At 44.6% G+C, this 18,794-nt stretch overlaps 1 protein-coding gene and 1 long non-coding RNA gene across 2 annotated transcripts in view; one reads left to right on the forward strand and one right to left on the reverse strand.

Annotated features, from left to right (window-relative positions):
• LOC138526310 (uncharacterized) overlaps positions 1-18,794 on the forward strand; it is a 93,188-nt gene that overhangs the window by 48,752 nt on the left and 25,642 nt on the right. The window lies entirely within an intron of this gene.
• ECRG4 (ECRG4 augurin precursor) overlaps positions 1-18,794 on the reverse strand; it is a 48,246-nt gene that overhangs the window by 2,309 nt on the left and 27,143 nt on the right. Inside the window, exons 2-3 of the mRNA XM_069636901.1 lie at positions 4,127-4,174; positions 648-805 (exon numbers count right to left, since the gene is read on the reverse strand). Coding sequence (XP_069493002.1) covers positions 648-805; positions 4,127-4,174 — 206 coding nt within the window. The remainder of the gene's footprint in view (positions 1-647; positions 806-4,126; positions 4,175-18,794) is intronic.

Genomic DNA, 18,794 nt, shown 5'->3' on the forward strand with positions numbered 1-18,794 from the left:
GAGACAGAAGACTTACACAATCTCCCACTGGGAAGTTTTGAGGGAGCCCCTTGCCCCTAGATATGAATCATGATCTTGTGTAACCGAACCAATGAGGAGACGGCTCAGGAAGGACATAACTATCAGATGTGGAAACGGAGATGATGGTGTCAGGCTTTATAGAAATAGTCCACCTGAAAAGTCACGGTTTTGTTTCAGAATATTTTATTTCTCTTGCTGTATTGTCAGTCTTCGTATACCGTAGTTTTAGTGAGTTGACCAAGACATATACACCCCATTGGTACTGATGGATTCCTCATGTTGGCTACCATCTTCCTTGAAAATGTCATGTTCCAAATTTTATTGGAATTATGAAATGAAATACGTATTTAAATAGCCCAGACATCACTTCAGGTGCGAGTGGCTCCAGAGATCAGGAGCTGACGAGCAGCCCTTTGTAGGGAAGATCTTGAATGGGTAACCAGTGTCTGCGGGTTCAACACTCCCCAATCAATCTGTCCATCCAAGCATGGAGACTTTCTTCTGACAAAGGGTTGAACAAGGTTGGCATTCACTGGAGTGGTATACAATAAATAGTCTCGTATATTACATTGTCAAACTGAATATTTGTAGAAAGCGTTAATTTTGCATGGACTGTTTGAGCTTACCGCTTCATCGAACCCCAGGTACAGGAATTGCTGGTACCACTGCTGCACATCTGGCTGGCTCCTGTCCCACAGCTGCCGCTTCTGACGTTTGGGGACATTTAAAAATGTCTTGGCTGTGTTTTCTGATACCGAAACCTCTGCCTTGGAGGGGACTGCGACTATAAACAAGAGAGAAGACGTGTAACAGTAATCTATGTTTTTAAGAAAAATGCCATGTGTTCATTTAGCAGTCGTTCATTGTACTTTGCAACATTTATAGTTGGGTGTCTCTCAGTTTGCTACAAAGATTAACACTAGTGACACCGCAGCTGCAAATGAAGATTTCACAATGTTGTCGTCCGCGTCTTTGGTAACATACGGCCAAATTGGTTGGGATCAATATTTGGTATACATTTCTGGGGCCAAAGTAAAACATTCTAGAATATGTATTTATTTTCCTCTCCCTTAAAAAAACCTGATGCCTGAAATGATGAACTGATGGCATGTAGGATGAACAGTGGGTTTTTAAAAGTCACGAAGCTTCTCAGGCTGTCTTAGCAAATCAAGAGCCAAGCTTCATAATATTAGAAGTCCCCCCTGAAGAGAAAATGTAGTTTCATGAAATCGTAACAAAACAGAATGTGACATCAGATAACTGAGTGCAAAACTTAAACTGAACAGAATCGGGATTGTTTTAGATAAACAAGGTGAATGGTTAGGTGTTTTAAAAAGTAGTAGCATGAAGAGAAAATCACTTTGTAGCGCAATGGTGAGATAGCTCCTCACTTTCTGTGGAAGCCTGGGGGCAGTGGCCTATGGTTCTAGTTGGCGGAGTCAACGTTATGAGGTATGCAGTGGAAAACAGCTAAAGGGCCACACATATTTTAAGTGGTTGGGTCCTACTTTTAATCTTTTTGCTACAGGTAGTAGAAACACTTTGATACCTACTTTCATCACATAAAACGATAAGCACCTCTGCTAAAGGCCTCAATAAACACCCTGTACTTAAATATTATGGAAAACATCGGCCAGGAAGTAGCGACTCTGGGAGCTCTGCAAGCAAAGAGGACTTGTGTTGAGAAAATGATTAGTTTTTTTGACAAATTTGTTTTGCCTGGGTAATTGGTGGGTACCGCAGCCTTAGTCATAGTTTTAGGCGCCTGATGGCCAGGGTGTTTTAAACTGTACAAGATGGTTATTCTTAGTAGCACTGAAATCTCTGGGGCCTCAATACCTCCAACTCTCTCTTTGCAAATACCTTCCTGCTCGAGCTCTTCGCTCCTCCGCCTCCAACTCCCTCAGGGTGAGTCGCTTCTCCAAGCAATGAGTTGGTGGTAGATCTCTTTCCTCGGCTGGGGCCTCCCTCTGAACAGCCTCTGTGCCTCTCTGAAACTTGAGAACCACCATCTCTGGATCCCGAAGCACCTCAAGGCCTGCCTCTTTGCTTCTGCCTTCTCTCTTCCTCTCCCCTGCTGATTTCTGGTCTGATACTGCACTGGTCACCTGGCTACCCTCTGATTTGGGTCCAGTTCCCTTCCCACCCAGTTGCATACCCTTGCACTTGGGTATGTATCTGTAACCCTACAGTCAACCTACCTGCACATTTGGACACCTGCTGTCTGCACTTACCCTTGCGCCTGCCACCTGCTGACCGCATTTCTTATTGTTTTGATCCCATGTATACACTGTCCCCATCTCCTTTCCCCTGGCACGTTTCCCCTCCCCTGCACTTGGGCGATCTCAATGCCACTTGGCCTAGTAAGATCGTTGTGTCTGTCCTCCCTCTTTTCCCCAATCTTTGCTATGCCTTGAAACACTTGTGTATAGGCACGTTATAATTTCCATATCATATATCATACACCAGCCTCTGAAGATTCTTGACATAAAAGATTTTGGGTGTTTTATTTAATCTGGAACTCCTTTTTTTTACATCCACACCATGTACCTCACTCTTTTTAGGAAATTATAAGTGCAGACTAGGTGGTGGGCTTATTGGGGGTGTGTAGTTGGTGTGCCACTCTAGGTCTCCACGACCGCCTCCAGCGAGTGCAGTAAGTTCTTCAGGGTGATCAGGACGCCTGTCCTTGTAGTAAACTTCTTGGTTCTTGGGGAAGGGAGTGCCACTGATGGTGGCTTAGAGGGTGATTGGGTGGAAGGGTTGAGGAGCACAGGGTGGGCGGGGTACGGATAGATTTAGGAGGTCTTGAAAAGGCTTCAGGATATTCAAAACAATGCTCTCCGAGCGGCACTGGACTTGAATACATCTGACCATATCTCGGAAGCCAGGAGGACCTTCCACTGGCTCCCCATCAGGGAAATAATTCAATTCACAATCCTTGCAATGGCCCATTGTTGCCTAACTAATAAGGTCCCCTCTTAACTTGTACAGAGGCTCAAGAAATATTCACCAGCCAGACCAGCCAGATCTTCCTCCAGCCACCAACTCCTAACCCCCAGATTTAGACAGAAACGAGCCAGTGGCTCCAGCTTCCCGGTGGTCACGGCCAATCTATGGTACAATCTGCCACTTCACCGCCGATCTGAAACCTCCTACCAGCTATTCAGAAAGAAAACTAAAGACACACTTGATCTCTAGACCCTTACCCATCTGTCATTAATGTTTGTTGTATCTCCTGTCTGTAACTAGGACCTAGATGCCTCAGGGCTGGGTGCACTTCTATAAATAGAATAATATATTAATAAAGTTCTTGAGGGTGAAGCATGCGCAGGGCGAGTAGCAGGGGATTGATTTAGTCAGGTATTGGGGAAAGTCAATTCATGGATTTAAATACCAGTTAAAGAAGGAGCCATTGGGCATGGATAGGCAGAAGGTGAGGCCTCTACCATATTTACAGCTCTAGCATTGGGCAAGGAAGTCCCATCCTCCAAAATGTACCACTGCCACGGAAGAATGGCTCTCCCTCTGCCATCATTTTAGGACTAGCATTAAGGACAACATTTATCAAAATCGGAATGCTACCATCAGGTAATGAAGCCGTACCTATCAAAATCACGGCACTACCATCGAGCCAGGGATCCTCAACAATCGTAATTTCCACAGTACCATCAATCAAGCAAGGTATCATTTTCTCACACAATTCTAGCCATGCCTTTCAGTAATGGACCAATAGCTGCCACAAGCACCAATGTCAAGTGGTTTGTCTATGTAACATCATCTCAACACCAACTTAGGTAATTGATGCCCGCCTCCTATAATTAACTTACTACCATAGAGAAGTGGGGCTTGCTGACTCTTAAACTTAATTTTATTGTAATTGGAAATATGCTTTTAATCTTTGTTCATAAGTTACAGCTCCTTCTAAAATGAATGTGCAAAAGCCAATTTTTCTATCGGTGGAATGACTAATTCTTTTAGTCCATTAAAGGTATTAATCTTGTTAAAGATGTACATTCTTTATGTGGTGGGGTCTCATACATCTGCAGTGTACGTGCAGGGCTATAGATGTTATAATTGTATGTTCAATGCGATGTGACCATACCTTCTCTTTTCTGGAGCATCGTTCTGAGTTTATTTCCATTTGACCCATCTGAAAACAAAAACAAAAAACAGTTAAGTAATGTATATGCACTTGTTTTTCCTTCAACTTCTGACTATCTGATATTTTCTCATAACCCTTGATTTAGTACATTGTTTTAAGTAAGCCCTAGACAAGACTGCACTGCCCTCTAATCTGATTGACCAATAGTGGGCAGTATATTCTTCAAACTAAATATTCGTCTCAGCAATAGAAAAACATGGGCTACAAAACCATAAAAACTGAATATCAAAGATGGAGAAATTGTTAATTTTGCATAGAATTATTACAGGTATTGAAAACAATTCAACACATTTGCCACCATATACACTGACCTTTCAACTTCATGAACCAATATGGTTTAGTTATGTTCTATGCCTGTGATCTGGTGACTGAGGTATTAGCCCTGCGCCATGGCCTGGGTTATAATTTTGGCTGTGGTACTGAATGAAATTCTGGGCAAATTATTCTCTCTGTCCCGCAAATTGTATATTTTTGTTATGTAAAGAATAGCTGGACAATGTGCGGTGTCATGGCACCCTAAGTACATGTTCTCGCTCCCCTCTACATCACATCTTGGTTTCTGTAATCTGGTTTCAACCCTACCCCATACAAAATAGGGTCCTATCTATATATACCACCGCAATGGGTGGGTAAAGCACTCACTGGAGCGAGATCTGTGCTATGTAATATAAAAGGGCAAAGTAAATAAATGTGGCTTTTCTAGAGTAAATTTTGTTATGCTTGATATTTCCGCGGAGGCCCCTAAGTCCACTAGAGAGACATGCAGTCTTCTGCCTGCATTGCTTCATCTACGGGTGCAATAATGTACACAGGGCAAGGACCGCCATAATCCTTGTTGCTTGGGACAGGCAAGGTTGGAAGGGTCTGGGACATGTACCCATTGGCTATTATTAGGCATCCCTGGGTTTCTTTTCTGCTGCTTGATTGTTTCTTCAATTACGGGCGCCATATTTACTCCCACACTGGGGAACTGCAATCAGTCCATGCTGTAAGAGCTACCATTAGGGATGCTGCAGGACTTGTTACAACTGTCGCAGCAGGTTTTTCATTAACTCTAGGAGGGTGTTTGCTTTAATCTAGCATCTATTTCTTGGTGTGAGGGGCTCCAGCGGTCATGATTCCCCAGGAGGATCCGACAATGTGATCCGATGCTGTGAAACCAGCTTTGGGCATCATCTGCTACCAACCTCTTGAATCATTGGAAAGCTTGTTACGTTTCTTTTAATTACTTTTTATGCCCTTTATCCCTGTACAAGTAAGATAATACATAAGGACAAATACCGGATGTACCTCAAGGTCCGTACTAAATATATGTAATCGTTTGATCACTTGGAACACCATGGAGGAGGAGTCAGGTACGTACACTCAACACGCAGACCTGACCATTTTGCAAACACCACCACTCTCAGCCAACATGACATCTAAAACCATTTTATTCTGAAGAGCCACTAATCGAATTGCTCTTTGTTCCAATGTCATATTAAACAATGTATCAGTAGTTTCATAGATGGTGGAAGGGAGAGGAGGGAAGCCTAGCCTGCTGAGTGCATACCTTCTGCGTCATAGGCAAGTAGCCCAAATCCTAGACATAGTACAAAAGAACAAAAACAGATGAAGTGGGAGGAAGGACCATAGTATATACATCTCCTAGGACATTTTTAAGACTACAATGCTAAAGAGTAAATCAATTAGACTTGAGCTTAGGCACAGAGATTTGCACGTTGGCCTAATGGCACTACTAAGAATGCTAATGACCACTCCTGGGGGCCTAACAAAGGTCTTGGATGTCCCAGAAGACTTGTGGGGATTCCTGGAAACAGTGCCTGAAGAGGCTATAGGAACCAGACCTCATATTTCCTCCTGCACTGGGACAAGTAGTGCAATGGTGCAGGAATCCTGTCAATCTGGGGTGAAGGGGTGACTATCACGCATCAAATTTTAAAATTACTCAGGGTGCAGACGTAGGTTGGGTTCCCATGGCACAGCGTACTCTCCTCATGTGCACTAGGAAGAGCGGGACAAGTGCAGATCCCAATTGAAATCTTCTACACCACACAAAATTAGAGAGGTGCCCGAATTTATGATCGGGGTGAACAGTGCTCTAAGTGGGATGATAATCAAGATATATCTGTAAATGCCACAATAAAGTCAGTAAAATTAAGGACTATATTGGAGTTGAAGAAGCAGTGGCCATATGGGCTTTTCCCACCAATTGATTATGTGGTCTATTCAGTGCACTAGCGGATAGCTTTGGCACAACTGGGGGACATGCAGGGTCAGTAGAGTGAGGCCCTGTAAGGGTTTGTTGAAAAGTATTCTGCTTTCTTGCTCTACTTTATACCTCTATCTTTCTTCTTGCTAAGGATGACCACTTCAGGGTGTGTTGTTCAGAATGAGGATGTGTGTGTGTGGGAATGGAAGCACATGTCTAAGTGTCCTATGACAGAGATGGTTTCCTCACTTTTTCAAGGGGCAAGTGGACAACACATGGTATGAGATTTTATGTAATGAACAGAAGACCAATAATAACACTGAAAAAGTATGGTGACTGTTACATGGGATGTTAAATGGTTGAGGGCACCCATTAGAAGACAAAATGTGTTGTCCCATTCGCAGTAGCTGGAGACTCAGATGACCTTAATTGAGGAAATGCACACCCTGCTGAGGAGGCAGCAAAGCTCAAGCTTGAATTGGTAGGTCAAGAGTACTAAGCAGAAGCAAAGGGGTGGTCGGGAGGGTGTTCATACTGTTTCACAAGTTTCAGTTCAGGTGACCAGCTCAGATGCAGATATGAGTGGGAAATGGGTAATGGTTAAATGCATTATGGAAAAGTTTCCTCTAACAATTCTCAATGTGTATGGGCCTAATTGGACAGATCACGGTTGATCTCTGAACCAGGTTGATGAGGACGAAAAGTGCATATATTGTTTTTATTTTGGAGGTGTGGGGGGGGGTAATTTACCCTTCAATTTAATTCTAGATCTAAAATGCATCATGCTGTTTTACAATTTGTACATGAGCTCAATCTAGCAGATGTATGGAGTATATGCAGTCCAGGGGAGCTGGAATATGCATTCTATTCTTCCGCCACTTGTCCTTGTTGAGAATGAATGACCTGTTCCTCAGCATAAGGTTTTTCACAAATGTTTATAGGTAGTACATTTTACCAATCCTGATTTCAGATCACATGCCAATGACTGGGGGGATTTCATATACAAATAATAAATGATGTTTTAACACAAATCTCAGGAATTTAGGAGATTTATTAAGCAGTTTACACTGGACTTCTTCCATATAAAAGAGGATGGGAGTATTACTGCAGTCACTGTTTAGGACATGTACAAGGCAGCCCTGTGAGAACACATCATTAGTTATGTGGCCTGTAAAACGGAAGCTAGCGAGGCAGAATGTGGATACAAACCTAGGGATTATCAAATCAATGGAAAAGAGATATAGTCAGGTTCCCACTCTGAAGATATTTAAAGCCTTGTTAGGAGCAAAAGAATGAGTGTAAGGAAGAAAGCACCTAGGGTGCTTCTGAGGTAACACTCAACATTGTTTGGAGGTGGAAACAAAGCAGGTGCCATGCTCGCCTCATACCAAAAAGCCTGGGGACAAAACAATAAAATCACTTCAGAAAACACCCGCTTACTCTGTGACATAGGCTTAGCACAGACCACAGACAAGCCATGGGTAACTGTCACTCTAGATGTGGAAAAGGCATTTGACAGGGGGTGCTGGCCGTTTCTTGCAGAGGCCATAACGTGTCATGGCTTGGGTCGAAACATCCTAGCCCTTATTTTTGCCATGTGCCAGAGTCATCATGCCATTCTATGTGTGTTGTTCTGGGTGACTGAGATCCAAAACTTTGCAATTAGACGCTGGACATTGGTTCCTTCGTATCCAATGAGCGCTAATTTCCACACACGCTAGGTGTTTGCAAGACTTGTTGATTTATTGTTTGTCCAGTAATTTACACATGGGTTGTCACTCCTGCGACAAACATATTCTTGCTCAGTATTTACATGTGGTACATAGTATGTGATACACTTCCATTACATTAGTGCTGACACGTGTTTCCACCTTTGAGGTCTTTCTCAAGGCTGTATATTTGTGACATGAGTGAAATGGTGCAAGGTGAGTGGTGAAAGTGTAACAGTTAATTGATATTCAGTTTTAACCAATTGTTGGTCGTTAAATGTTTAGAAAGCGAGACCATAGTTGACATATTCATATAAAGAGATCATAATCCTGTGACATTTGTCGGGTGTGTGACATATTCACATATTGGTAGTACATTTATGTGCATGGTCATTGGCCATATGGGTTAAATAACAGTTGCATTTGAGAGTCACCAGTTAATTTTAATCACATTTGCACATATGGTAATGTTCCCTAATGTTAATTGCAGAGAACACAGGGAACACCTTTTGGGAGGGAAAGGAGAGATTTCCTTTAGTTAGCTTTTCTGAAGTGAGTATTGCAACGTAATCCAGCTTGTGACATGGGTCTGTGTAACGCTTACCAATTGTAAGGTTAGCGTGTTCCCGGATGATTGAAAGTGAGTCTGATATAGTCAGCAATGGCAAAGGGTTGTACCTATGGGTGAAAGATTATATAATTAGTGTGTGGTAGAGGTGGCTCCTCACTTGAGCTGTATGCCAGAGATTGATTAATTGGTAAGAATGTCTCCTTAATTGGACTGAGTGCCCTCGGCTCTAGAGTTAACTTATGTCTCTGCAGGTTTCATTGGGTCTAATTCACCAAACGTTTATAACAAGGCAAGTGCCCGCTGTGACACAAATCCGTTTTCATGTACTAATTTAATGGGTCTGTTGTTTCCCACACTATTGTGCTGAGCGAGTGCAGTAATCAAACTATATAGTGTGAGGATGGACCTTCAGGGAGTTTTACATGGTTCATAACCCGTAAATATGTTGCTCCCTGAAGTTGCATGCGTGTAGCCCGATCCCGTGAGTTTGTGTTTGCTACCATAATATGTTATCCTCTTCTTGGTGCCATTTGCAGCAAAACCTGTGCATATATGGTCGTGCGTTGCCTTGGGACTTGTGATACGTGGGCCGTGTTGGGCTTCTGACCTGTCTGTGAGCCAGGTGTAAGAGTGATCGTATATTATCCGTGTTGGGGAGGGTTTTCTCCAGTGATTAATTGTTGCCGGTCTACGTAACTTGTGTATTTAATTGCGTTAATCATATGGAAGTTAAATGTGGGATAGGCCGCCACGTTGGACCGGTTTACTGATCAATAATATAGCAGAGCGATTTCTCATATTAAATACATGGTTACGTTCATATAAGCGTGCCCGTACCTCGCATATTAGTGCTGTGTATCGTGCTTAATCTGTATAACCAGTTCCCCGTTTAATGGAATCCTTATTTTTGCAGATAACATGGTGCCCGATCGGTTTGCCTTCCGAAATACCAATGTTTAGTATTCCCCATACTAGTTTGTTCCAACTAGGTCTTAGCTTGCCGTTTAGTACATGGTAGCTTGCCCTGCAGGCCTTCTGCTGCTCTGTCGTCAGATCGGGAGAGAGATGTACTCCCTCCACTGAGCTGAGCCATCCTGAGGGTTGCTATGCAGCAAATCAGGAAGGGGCTCACTCTCATCCTCTTCTTGCTCTGAAAGCTAGCAAGGGACATGAGACTTTGGCTCGCCTGTGGAAAGGCTTGAGGCTGTTAACATGGAATACCTGAGGGGCTACCCCCGAGGCGCCTATGTCAACCAGATAATTGACCTTGCCCATCTTGGAGATTATCCTGAAGGGTCCAGTCCATTTATCTGCCGAAGCCTGAGGCTTGATAGGCTCCATCACGAGGACCTCCTGTCCCGGAGTCCAAACCACTTGCGATGCTTTAAGGTCATGCCAGTACTTATTCAATTCCTGGCTGGCCTTGAGATTTGCTGTTGCCTGACCCATCATCTGTGTCATCCTCCGTCTGAGGCATAACACATAGTTCCCCACTTGCTTGGCGGGACCTGGAGGGGTGGCCTCCAAACCTTCCCTGATTAAGGCAGGGGGCCCCCTCACAGGATGTCCAAAGAGTAACTCAAAGGGGCTGAAACCAACACCCTCTTGAGGTACCTCTCTGTACGCAACCAGCAGGCATGGCAGGAGGAGATCCCATTTCCTCCTTAGGGGCTCTTCCAAAGCCTCTGTCAGAGACAACCTCCTTAGGGAATCCAACACGGGTGAAAATGCCCAGGAGAGCCCTGGCAACCACCTTGGCAGTAACAGTCCAAAGGGGTATAGCCTCAGGGTACCTGGTGGCATGATCAACCAAGACCAGGATGAACCGATGTCCACCTGAAGTGGGAGCGTCAAGGGGACTGACAATGTCGATGCCCACCCTTTCAAATGGTGTGCCAACCACTGACAATGGCTGCAGTGGGGCAATGACACTGCCTCCAGTCTTGCCAGACAACTGACAAGTCGGGCAGGTCCTGCAGTGGGACTCCACTTCTACTCCCATCCGAGGCCAGTAGAAATGGGCATACCGCCTCTGCTTAGTCTTCTTGGTACCAAGATGACCAGCTAAGGGCACCTCATGCGCCAACGCAGCAGGTAGGGCCTGTAAACCTGAGGTACCACCAACCTCTTGAGGGCACCAGGTTCAGGCTTAGTGGGCTCACTAACAAGGAGCTCACCCTCCCAATAGATTCGGAATGTCCTAGGCACTTCTCCTTGTGCCTGGGATAGGGCCTGTTTCCTAAGACCCTCGAGAGAGTGGCACTCTCTCTGTCCCTTACAGAAGTCCGCCCGGGAGGGTCCCCCTTCAGCTAACAAGCATTGAAGGTTGGGATGATCCTCCGGGTGGAGAACCTCTCCCACAGGAGAGTCTTCTGGCTCTTCTCCAACAGGAGTTGAGACAGGCTTCACCACTGGACGCAGCCCGTCCGGAGCATGGATCCCAATGGGTGCTGTCAGAACAGCAGGAAGAGCAGGGGCTCCCTCCACAGAGGTGGCCTTCTTAGCCTTCCGTTTCCTTCGTGCCTTTGATTTCCCTGTCGGCAAGGATACCGGTCTCGCAGCCGGACCCTGTGTGACCTGCGATTGGGTGACCACCACAGCAGCCATGGGTAGACCATCCGTGATCATCCCCAACTCGACCAAATCGTTTCTTAACAAAATGTTCGCAAGCACGTTGTCCTGAACCAGGACCGGAAGCTTCACTGTCTTGTCTCCAATCGTAATGTTGACTAAGGCTACAGGCAATAATTTGGGAGGCCCACCAGCTAACCTGGTGGTTCTCAGAGGAGCACCTACATAGTCCTCTGGCTTGAGCAGGATCCTGTCCACCACTGTTATGCTTGCCCCAGTGTCTCTCAAACCAGTAGAAGGCTGGCCATTCAAGAAGACACTTCTCAAAAACATATGAGTGTTCTTTGGGATAGTCGCCAGTACTTCTGCGTACTGGTCCCAGGCACCAAGGGACACTAAGGAAATCTCTACGGGAGCACCATAGGTGATTCCAGTAGAGATGGGGAGGACAGTGGCCTCCACCTCAGGTACGGACTAGGGATAGGTCAGGCTAACAGCTTGGACTCCAAGTGCCTTACTCTTACACTTGGGGGTCACCCCTTCGGTGATCCAGAGCCCCACAATCCCAACAAATGCCGGGAGTGCGGGGTACGGTACTGGAACCACTGGGACTCTGCTTGGCAGCAGGCGGACCACTAATCTTATTCCCACCCACAACAGACTTATCCCCACTAGGTTTTTGGGTCTTAGCAGAGGAAGGTTTTGGTTTACCCAACTATGATTGCTTCTGGGACTCCTCAGCTTTCTGAGAGGTCCCCTTTTCTTTATCCTTGTCCTTCCCACTGGAGTCCTTAGGGGACACCCGGTGGGAGACCCACTTGTCAGCCAACCTAGCCAGCTTAAAGGGATCCAAAATGTTCTGGTCAGCAACATACTGACGCAGCTCTGGTGAACAGGCTTAAGAAAAATGCTCAAAAAACAAAAGGTGAGACAATTCAACACACATTTTCACTTTGTAACCATCAATCCACCCCATCATGTTCATGTGCGCAGCACTCACCCAGTCAACCCAAGACACATTCTCTCTTTTCTTAAAATCCCTGAACCTTCTAAGGTATTCAGTAGGTGTCTTGCCAAACTTGGCAATCAAAGCAGACTTCATGCACTCATACTGACCCCTTTCTTTCACACTCAGTTTCAGAATAGTCATATCCAGTCTGAGGCACTCTGCTTAACAAACACTTAGCCCAATCTCTCTTATCAAGATCATGAATTGCACAAGCCATTTCAAATGCTTCAATCCATTGGAGGATATCAAAACCCTCCACAAACACACCAACCAAATCTTTTATAAACTTGGTGGCTGGGGACCTGACACACTCAACTGGTTTTGCTGAAGTCTCAAATCGAGCGTTCTCTAACCGGATTCACTGACATTCAGTGTCCTTGTCTTTGAGTTCAAGATCCCTATTTTTGAGTTCCACTTGCTGTGCCAACTCCTATTTCTTAAGTTCAGCATCTATTTCCAACTTGCGATATTCAAAGGCCAATTTCATCCTTAATAACTCAAGCTCCAAGGAAGTGCTGGGGTTTGGAACAGAGGCAGCAGGAATGGTGGCATTCCCAGAATCAGATTCGGCGACAACCCACGGGGTAGAGTCCTCATTGGTTGCATCCCCCCCTTCAAGAGTTTCACAATCAGTCTGGTAGTCCACCAGGGCAGCTATCAGCTCAGTCCTAGACTTATCCACAGAGTCTAACTCCCTGGCTTCACAAGCACTATGGAGACCCTCTAAGCTCATCCGAGTCAATTTACTATTCGCAATTGATTCCATTGCTTGTAATGCAGTTATCTCGTACACAACTAAACCTTAATTTAACAAAGTGCAGATATTTGTAAGTGGCAAGGTTATACACTGATTCTTAAATCCATAAGCATCCCACCGCTGCCACCAGTGTAAAGGATCGAAGGGGGGTGTCTGTACTTCCGCTCTCTATAGGGTAGCAGAGAGGCACATAGGACCACAGCCAAGATTCTCTATTATTGGTACCTGGTCGAGCAATAAAGGCCTAGCTTCACAGGAGGTGATTCAGGCTGGTTCTTAAGTACAGTGTAGTCCCCAAGCACCCACAAAGCAATGTCCGCACACTGTATCGGTTAAAACACAGTCTTTCTATAATTAATATTCAAAGGTATATACAATATCACGATAAAGCACTTTGTACTCAGTTATCTATAATGGCAAATATACAGTTCTACGTGGTACCACAATTACTATTAGACCTCTTTAAAGTGCATCAACTGTACGGTTAAATGGCACACAAATCAAGTCGTAAAGGAACCCAACAATAGAGAGAGGAAGGAAAGCAAGATGGTTGAACAATTGGCAGAATACTGGTCACTACCGTTAAACACAGCTCTGTGTGGAGATCCCCCCACCTGGACAACCTGTAGGATAATGATACAAGCCCAGTCCATTTATTGTTCACAATAGACTTCCCAATAGTTCTGCAACCCCAAAGTACCTGGCGTTGTAGCGTTCCTCGGCAGGGAATCAACGGCCCTTCTTGAGTGCCCTCCTTTAAGGCAGGAGTCACAGGTCGTCGAACGTCCGACGGAGAACAGGATGAGCTACGACGGTGAGGTGGCAGCTTTGTTCCTAGCGGTGCTCTTTGATGGGGAAGTGTAAACGGCCTGCAAGGAAGAGGCGTGTGGGGCACCTCGGTGTCGATAGTTCTGGACCGCACAGATTTTGAAGAACTGTGGCCCAGCAAGGGCGTCGAGTCATCGGCGTCTGTGATCTTTGGGTGGTGGGAAACCCACCGACGGATGCTCCTCGGCGCGTCGACGGTCAGACCTTCTCCAGCAGGATTCAGTGGCGACGATGCGGACGAGAGCATCCTTGGATCAAATGAAGTTCTTAGGCAAACGGGAGCATGGCGGCTCCGGTCGGCGACGGCGGTCGTCGACAGTGGCTGACAACAGTCCAGGCGTTTCTCTTTGTGATTCCGCGGTGGTCCCCATCTCGGGTTGGCAGCCTGTCGAAGGTCTGTCTACCAGGGAGCTTTGGCAAAGATCTGCTGGTGCACGATTGTCCCTTGTAGCTCGGGAAGAGGGCGCCTTACCAGGTCCTCTCTGGGTCAGTCAAAGGAGCTTTCAGATTGTGAAGGAGAGCAACAGCAATTCTTCTCATCCAGCAGGGCTTCAGGGTCAAGCTTCAGTTACTCCAGTTACTCGTCGTAGTGGACTTCAGCTTCTGAACATGATTCCTAGCAGTGAGAGGTCCCCAGATATACTGTTGATCTCCCATTCATTCCGCTGGGTCATACTCAAGCATCCAATCACGACTAAGGGCTTTCAGGCAGGCAGGCAGCCAATCAGGCACATGGTGCATTCAGGCCATTCACTTCTCTCCAGACACTCACAACAAGTTATGTGTATTGGGACAAATACCCAGTCATTCAACACTCCACACTGCATTCATACCGGGTGCGGGCAGTGCTGTCTCAGTCATTGTGTCAAACACCAGATACTAGACACCCACAACATAGAATGCGTATTCGTCACACACTCCATTCACCCAGGTCCCACCCACAGGCGTACCCAGAACATACGTTCGTTGAGAAGGCTCCAGACAGTCTGGTCAGCACTTCCCCACACTACATATATGGGACTTCCACCCAACAGCCAGTTAGGGGGAAGGGACAGAGTCAGGGCTTCCGGGACTTCGGGAAGATCAAGGTAGCAGGCGATAGAAGGCAAGAGGCCATGGGGCCATTTTGTCTCCATCAGGAATCTACCGATTCCAATGACAGGGCCTAGGCATCCCAAAATGGAGGACGCTCAGGGCACCAATCAATTCAGCACGGAGCTGCCACCAGCCCGTACCCTGCTCTGTGGGTCACACACAGGTGCCCAAAAACACACTAGGGGCACAGGGTTGCACTCCTACCCATGGGTGCCATAAGGGTATCCCATGGGTCTGTTCACCAAAACCAAAGGAGAGAGCTGCACCGCCAGGAGTCCCACATGAACTCCTGCACAGAACGACAGAACACACGATAAAAAGCAGTAAAGGACAAGGATACGGAGGCCCTGTCCCTCCGATGCATTTCCAGCATCACAGTACCCTCAGAATGTGATGATGAGAGGCCCCTGAGATTTCAACTATGTATAAACAGAATGGACCCATAGACAGGGAGCCTGATCACATGGGTGTAATTAACCCTATGGTTATGTCATCTCCCACCTATAAGCAGTAGATGATAAACAAAATAACCAGTGCCTCATTGATGGCATCAGCGCTTCTTTGCTGGTTATCACTTTGTTTCCAAGCATTTTTAAGCTGCAGAAAAATAAGTGACCTGAACAATGTCTAAGCCTCTGCTTTCAGTTTTCTGTTTTGAAGCTTCATTATTCCTCAAAGCTTGATGCTCCCCCTAAGCCTGAGGACAGAACCTGTCTGGTACAGTGGCGCAGACACGAGAGGGGGAGCCTGCAACCACAGCCGACCCAAGGCATGGGCAGTCTGTGCAGTGGCCCAGAGCCCCGCTGCCAGAGGTGCCCCTCAAGACACCAGTGTCTGCCTCAACTGCTGTGCAGCTTGCATGTACGAAGCTTGCATGAGGCCAGGACGTCGCCTGCCAAACGCCTGTGGCTCTCTAGAGATATACCCGTTCCAGGTAGCCCATCAGATTCTGTAATCCCTTTAATGACTGCTTATCACTTTCTTTTTTCATGCAGCGCATTAAAGTGGGGGCGATTTACAAATGATGGTCCATTTAAGAGACCATTGTTTTGGAGGAGATATTCATAACGTTCCTGCATTCTGAAGCACACACAAAGCACCAGTTAGCTGCCTAAATCTAAGCTCTGCTCCAGGTTAATTAAAATATATCAAACAAAACAGTTTTAAATAAGAGTTGATTTTTGGTAGAATGTGATATTTTCATCAAATCATATATGAACCCTGCATTTGTCAAACGCAAACAAAAACCGGTAACTTTTTCACACACTACATGTTATACTTACTGAAAATACATTTTAAAAACCCAAAGGCCATTTATTTGCATTTTGCTGAATTGTTTTCTGGTATGTGTAGTCTCCCAGTCAAAAGGGGGGAATAATGCCACAATTGTAGACGTTTTGCTTCACATATTGCTGTAGAAAAATCAACAAAGTTTGTTTGCAGGCATTCACTGTTCTCTCTGGGCAATAAACTCTAAATTAGGTTTCTCTTGTCGGTTTCCTTTCAGCCACAACTTTTGTGTCTGCCCCAAAGTACAACAAAAGGCAAGTGATTTGGTGTCTGTTTCCTTGAATGTGCCAAATGATGAGAATAATTTGAACTGATTAATAATAGGTTGTGTGCAATTTCCATTCTAGTTTTTAATGACCTGCTTGTCAAATAAACTTTTTCCAAGGACAAACGATTGTGTAATTGATTGAATTCTTAGTTGTAAAATAATAGGCCAATTGTAGTCGCTGAGTCTTCTCGTGCGTCTCTTAATAACTTTGATTCCTCAATTATATTTCAATTACAATCATTGGATGCTCTTGTGCAACTCGTAATGATATTGATCCCTCTATTGGTACCTCATACCTCTACTGGCGTTTCACCACCTTTTGTGGTGGATCATCAGGAGGTTTTTAAAGTCTTACAAATGTTGCACATATTGTAAGAAAGTGATTCCTCTTGATTTCTTGACTATATTCCTTCCCAAAACACCGAACAGTTCCCTCATCTGACTTGTGTCTTGTATTACGATCAGTAGTTCCAGTATTCAAAAAAAGTTAATCTGCTTCGAAATCTCTACTGTCAAAATGATTGCCCATCATCTTTCTGTCTCGAAAGAAGTTGAAATTGAGAATAAATCAAAAAAGGTTGTTTGCAGGCATTAACTGTTCTCTCTGGGCAATAAACTCTAAATTAGGTTGCTCTTGTTGCTTTCCTTTCAGCCACAATTTTTGTGTCTGCCAAAAAAAGGTACAATAAAAGACAAATAATTTTGTGGCTGTTTCCTTGAATGCACCAACTGATGAGAATAATTTGAACAAATTAACAAGAAGTTCTGTGCAATTTCCATTCAAGTTTTTAATGACCTGTTCATCAAATAAACATTTTCCAAGGACAAAATGGGTACTTGAATGGGTGCTTTACTATGGTATGTGTACTTTTGAAGTCATCTTTATAAAGCAGAGTATTGTTGAAAGCCGAAGGTGGGGATGAGGAGGTGGAATGATGACAGTAAGCACGTCCAGAATATTTGCCCAGGAGATGGCAAGAGAGGTTGCAATCCTGGAGACTGGTGCAGTTATTTTTACCTGATTGTGGCAATGTGCTGCTTTTCAGGGCACAAGTAAAGGATGCATGTGGGTTGACAGCGTACCTTTTTTCAGAGAACGGACGCAACCCCCTTGGGTGTTTTTGAAGTCAGAAAGCTTGCTCAAGCATTTGGCTACCAGGATTTCACCCAGGTTGTAATTTTTCCAGGGCAGACACTTACTCACAAGACACATAAAATGATAATCAAATACATGCTCGTATTAGGATTTTGTTTTGAAGGGAATATTTGACTGCATATTACTAGGTTAAAAAGGTGAGCATCTTTCATACCTGGTCAGCGTATTTAATGGAAGAATTTCCTCTCTGAGGTTATTTTTTTGTTGTTGATTCCTTTTTTTGAAAGGCCAATGCTCTTTTGTGTGGTGCTCTTTCTTCTAAGGGGAAAGGTCAAGTGAACTAAATGTGTATCTTTCACTTTAGGATATGAAATTACGTTAACATAATATAACAAAACACCACATTTTACAGCACATGTTGCTCTAGGAATAGGAAAGAAGACCTCGATTTACAGGAAAGTCTAAACATATAACATCACAGCACCAGTCCCTCAACCTGCTCAGTTGCGTTTGCAACTTTCTGCTATAGGGTCCCCTGCTACTATACACCCAGAAAACAGTTTTGGCCTGCTTACTCCCTCCAACCAGCGCTCATGCGGTACATTAAGGAGGCTAGCATCTCATTTTGTAGCGAGCAGCACTTGATAAATGTAGTTATTTGCTGTTATTTTTTTTTTGACAGTCAAAATAAGCCTTATCCTTATCCGTAATAAAAGCATATTGCTAATTTGGACTATATGACCTAATATGCACACAATAAAAGCAACCGTGAAACTGTTGCAAAAACAGCAGTTAGTTTCAATTAGCAAACAAATCACCATATTTTTGCATTGCCTTTCACATATAGTGTTTTTAAACCAAAGTTTCAAAAGACCTTTTGCAAATAATATTTCTTCAAATTACATCTGGGAAGAGATGTGTTTAACTTCCTGAATTGCAGACTGCTCTCAAATCTGGTCTTCACCACTTAACCAAAGTGAGTGCTCCCGTAACTTTGATCACACTATTCCTTATATGCCAAAATTAGAAGTCTTTATAAGGTATACAGCTGTCTGCTACTTCAAAAGAATTCCTCACTCCTGATATTGCCACATATATAAATGTTAATTTTGACAATTCATGTAATGGACGCCACAGTGCATTTGTCTACTGCCTTATAAACATATTTTTAATTTAACTTCCCATGATACTTTTGCATACTA

Source organism: Ambystoma mexicanum, chromosome 7p (genome assembly GCF_040938575.1).
Source record: "Ambystoma mexicanum isolate Mex_15411 chromosome 7p, UKY_AmexF1_1, whole genome shotgun sequence".
Classification (NCBI taxonomy): domain Eukaryota; kingdom Metazoa; phylum Chordata; class Amphibia; order Caudata; family Ambystomatidae; genus Ambystoma; species Ambystoma mexicanum.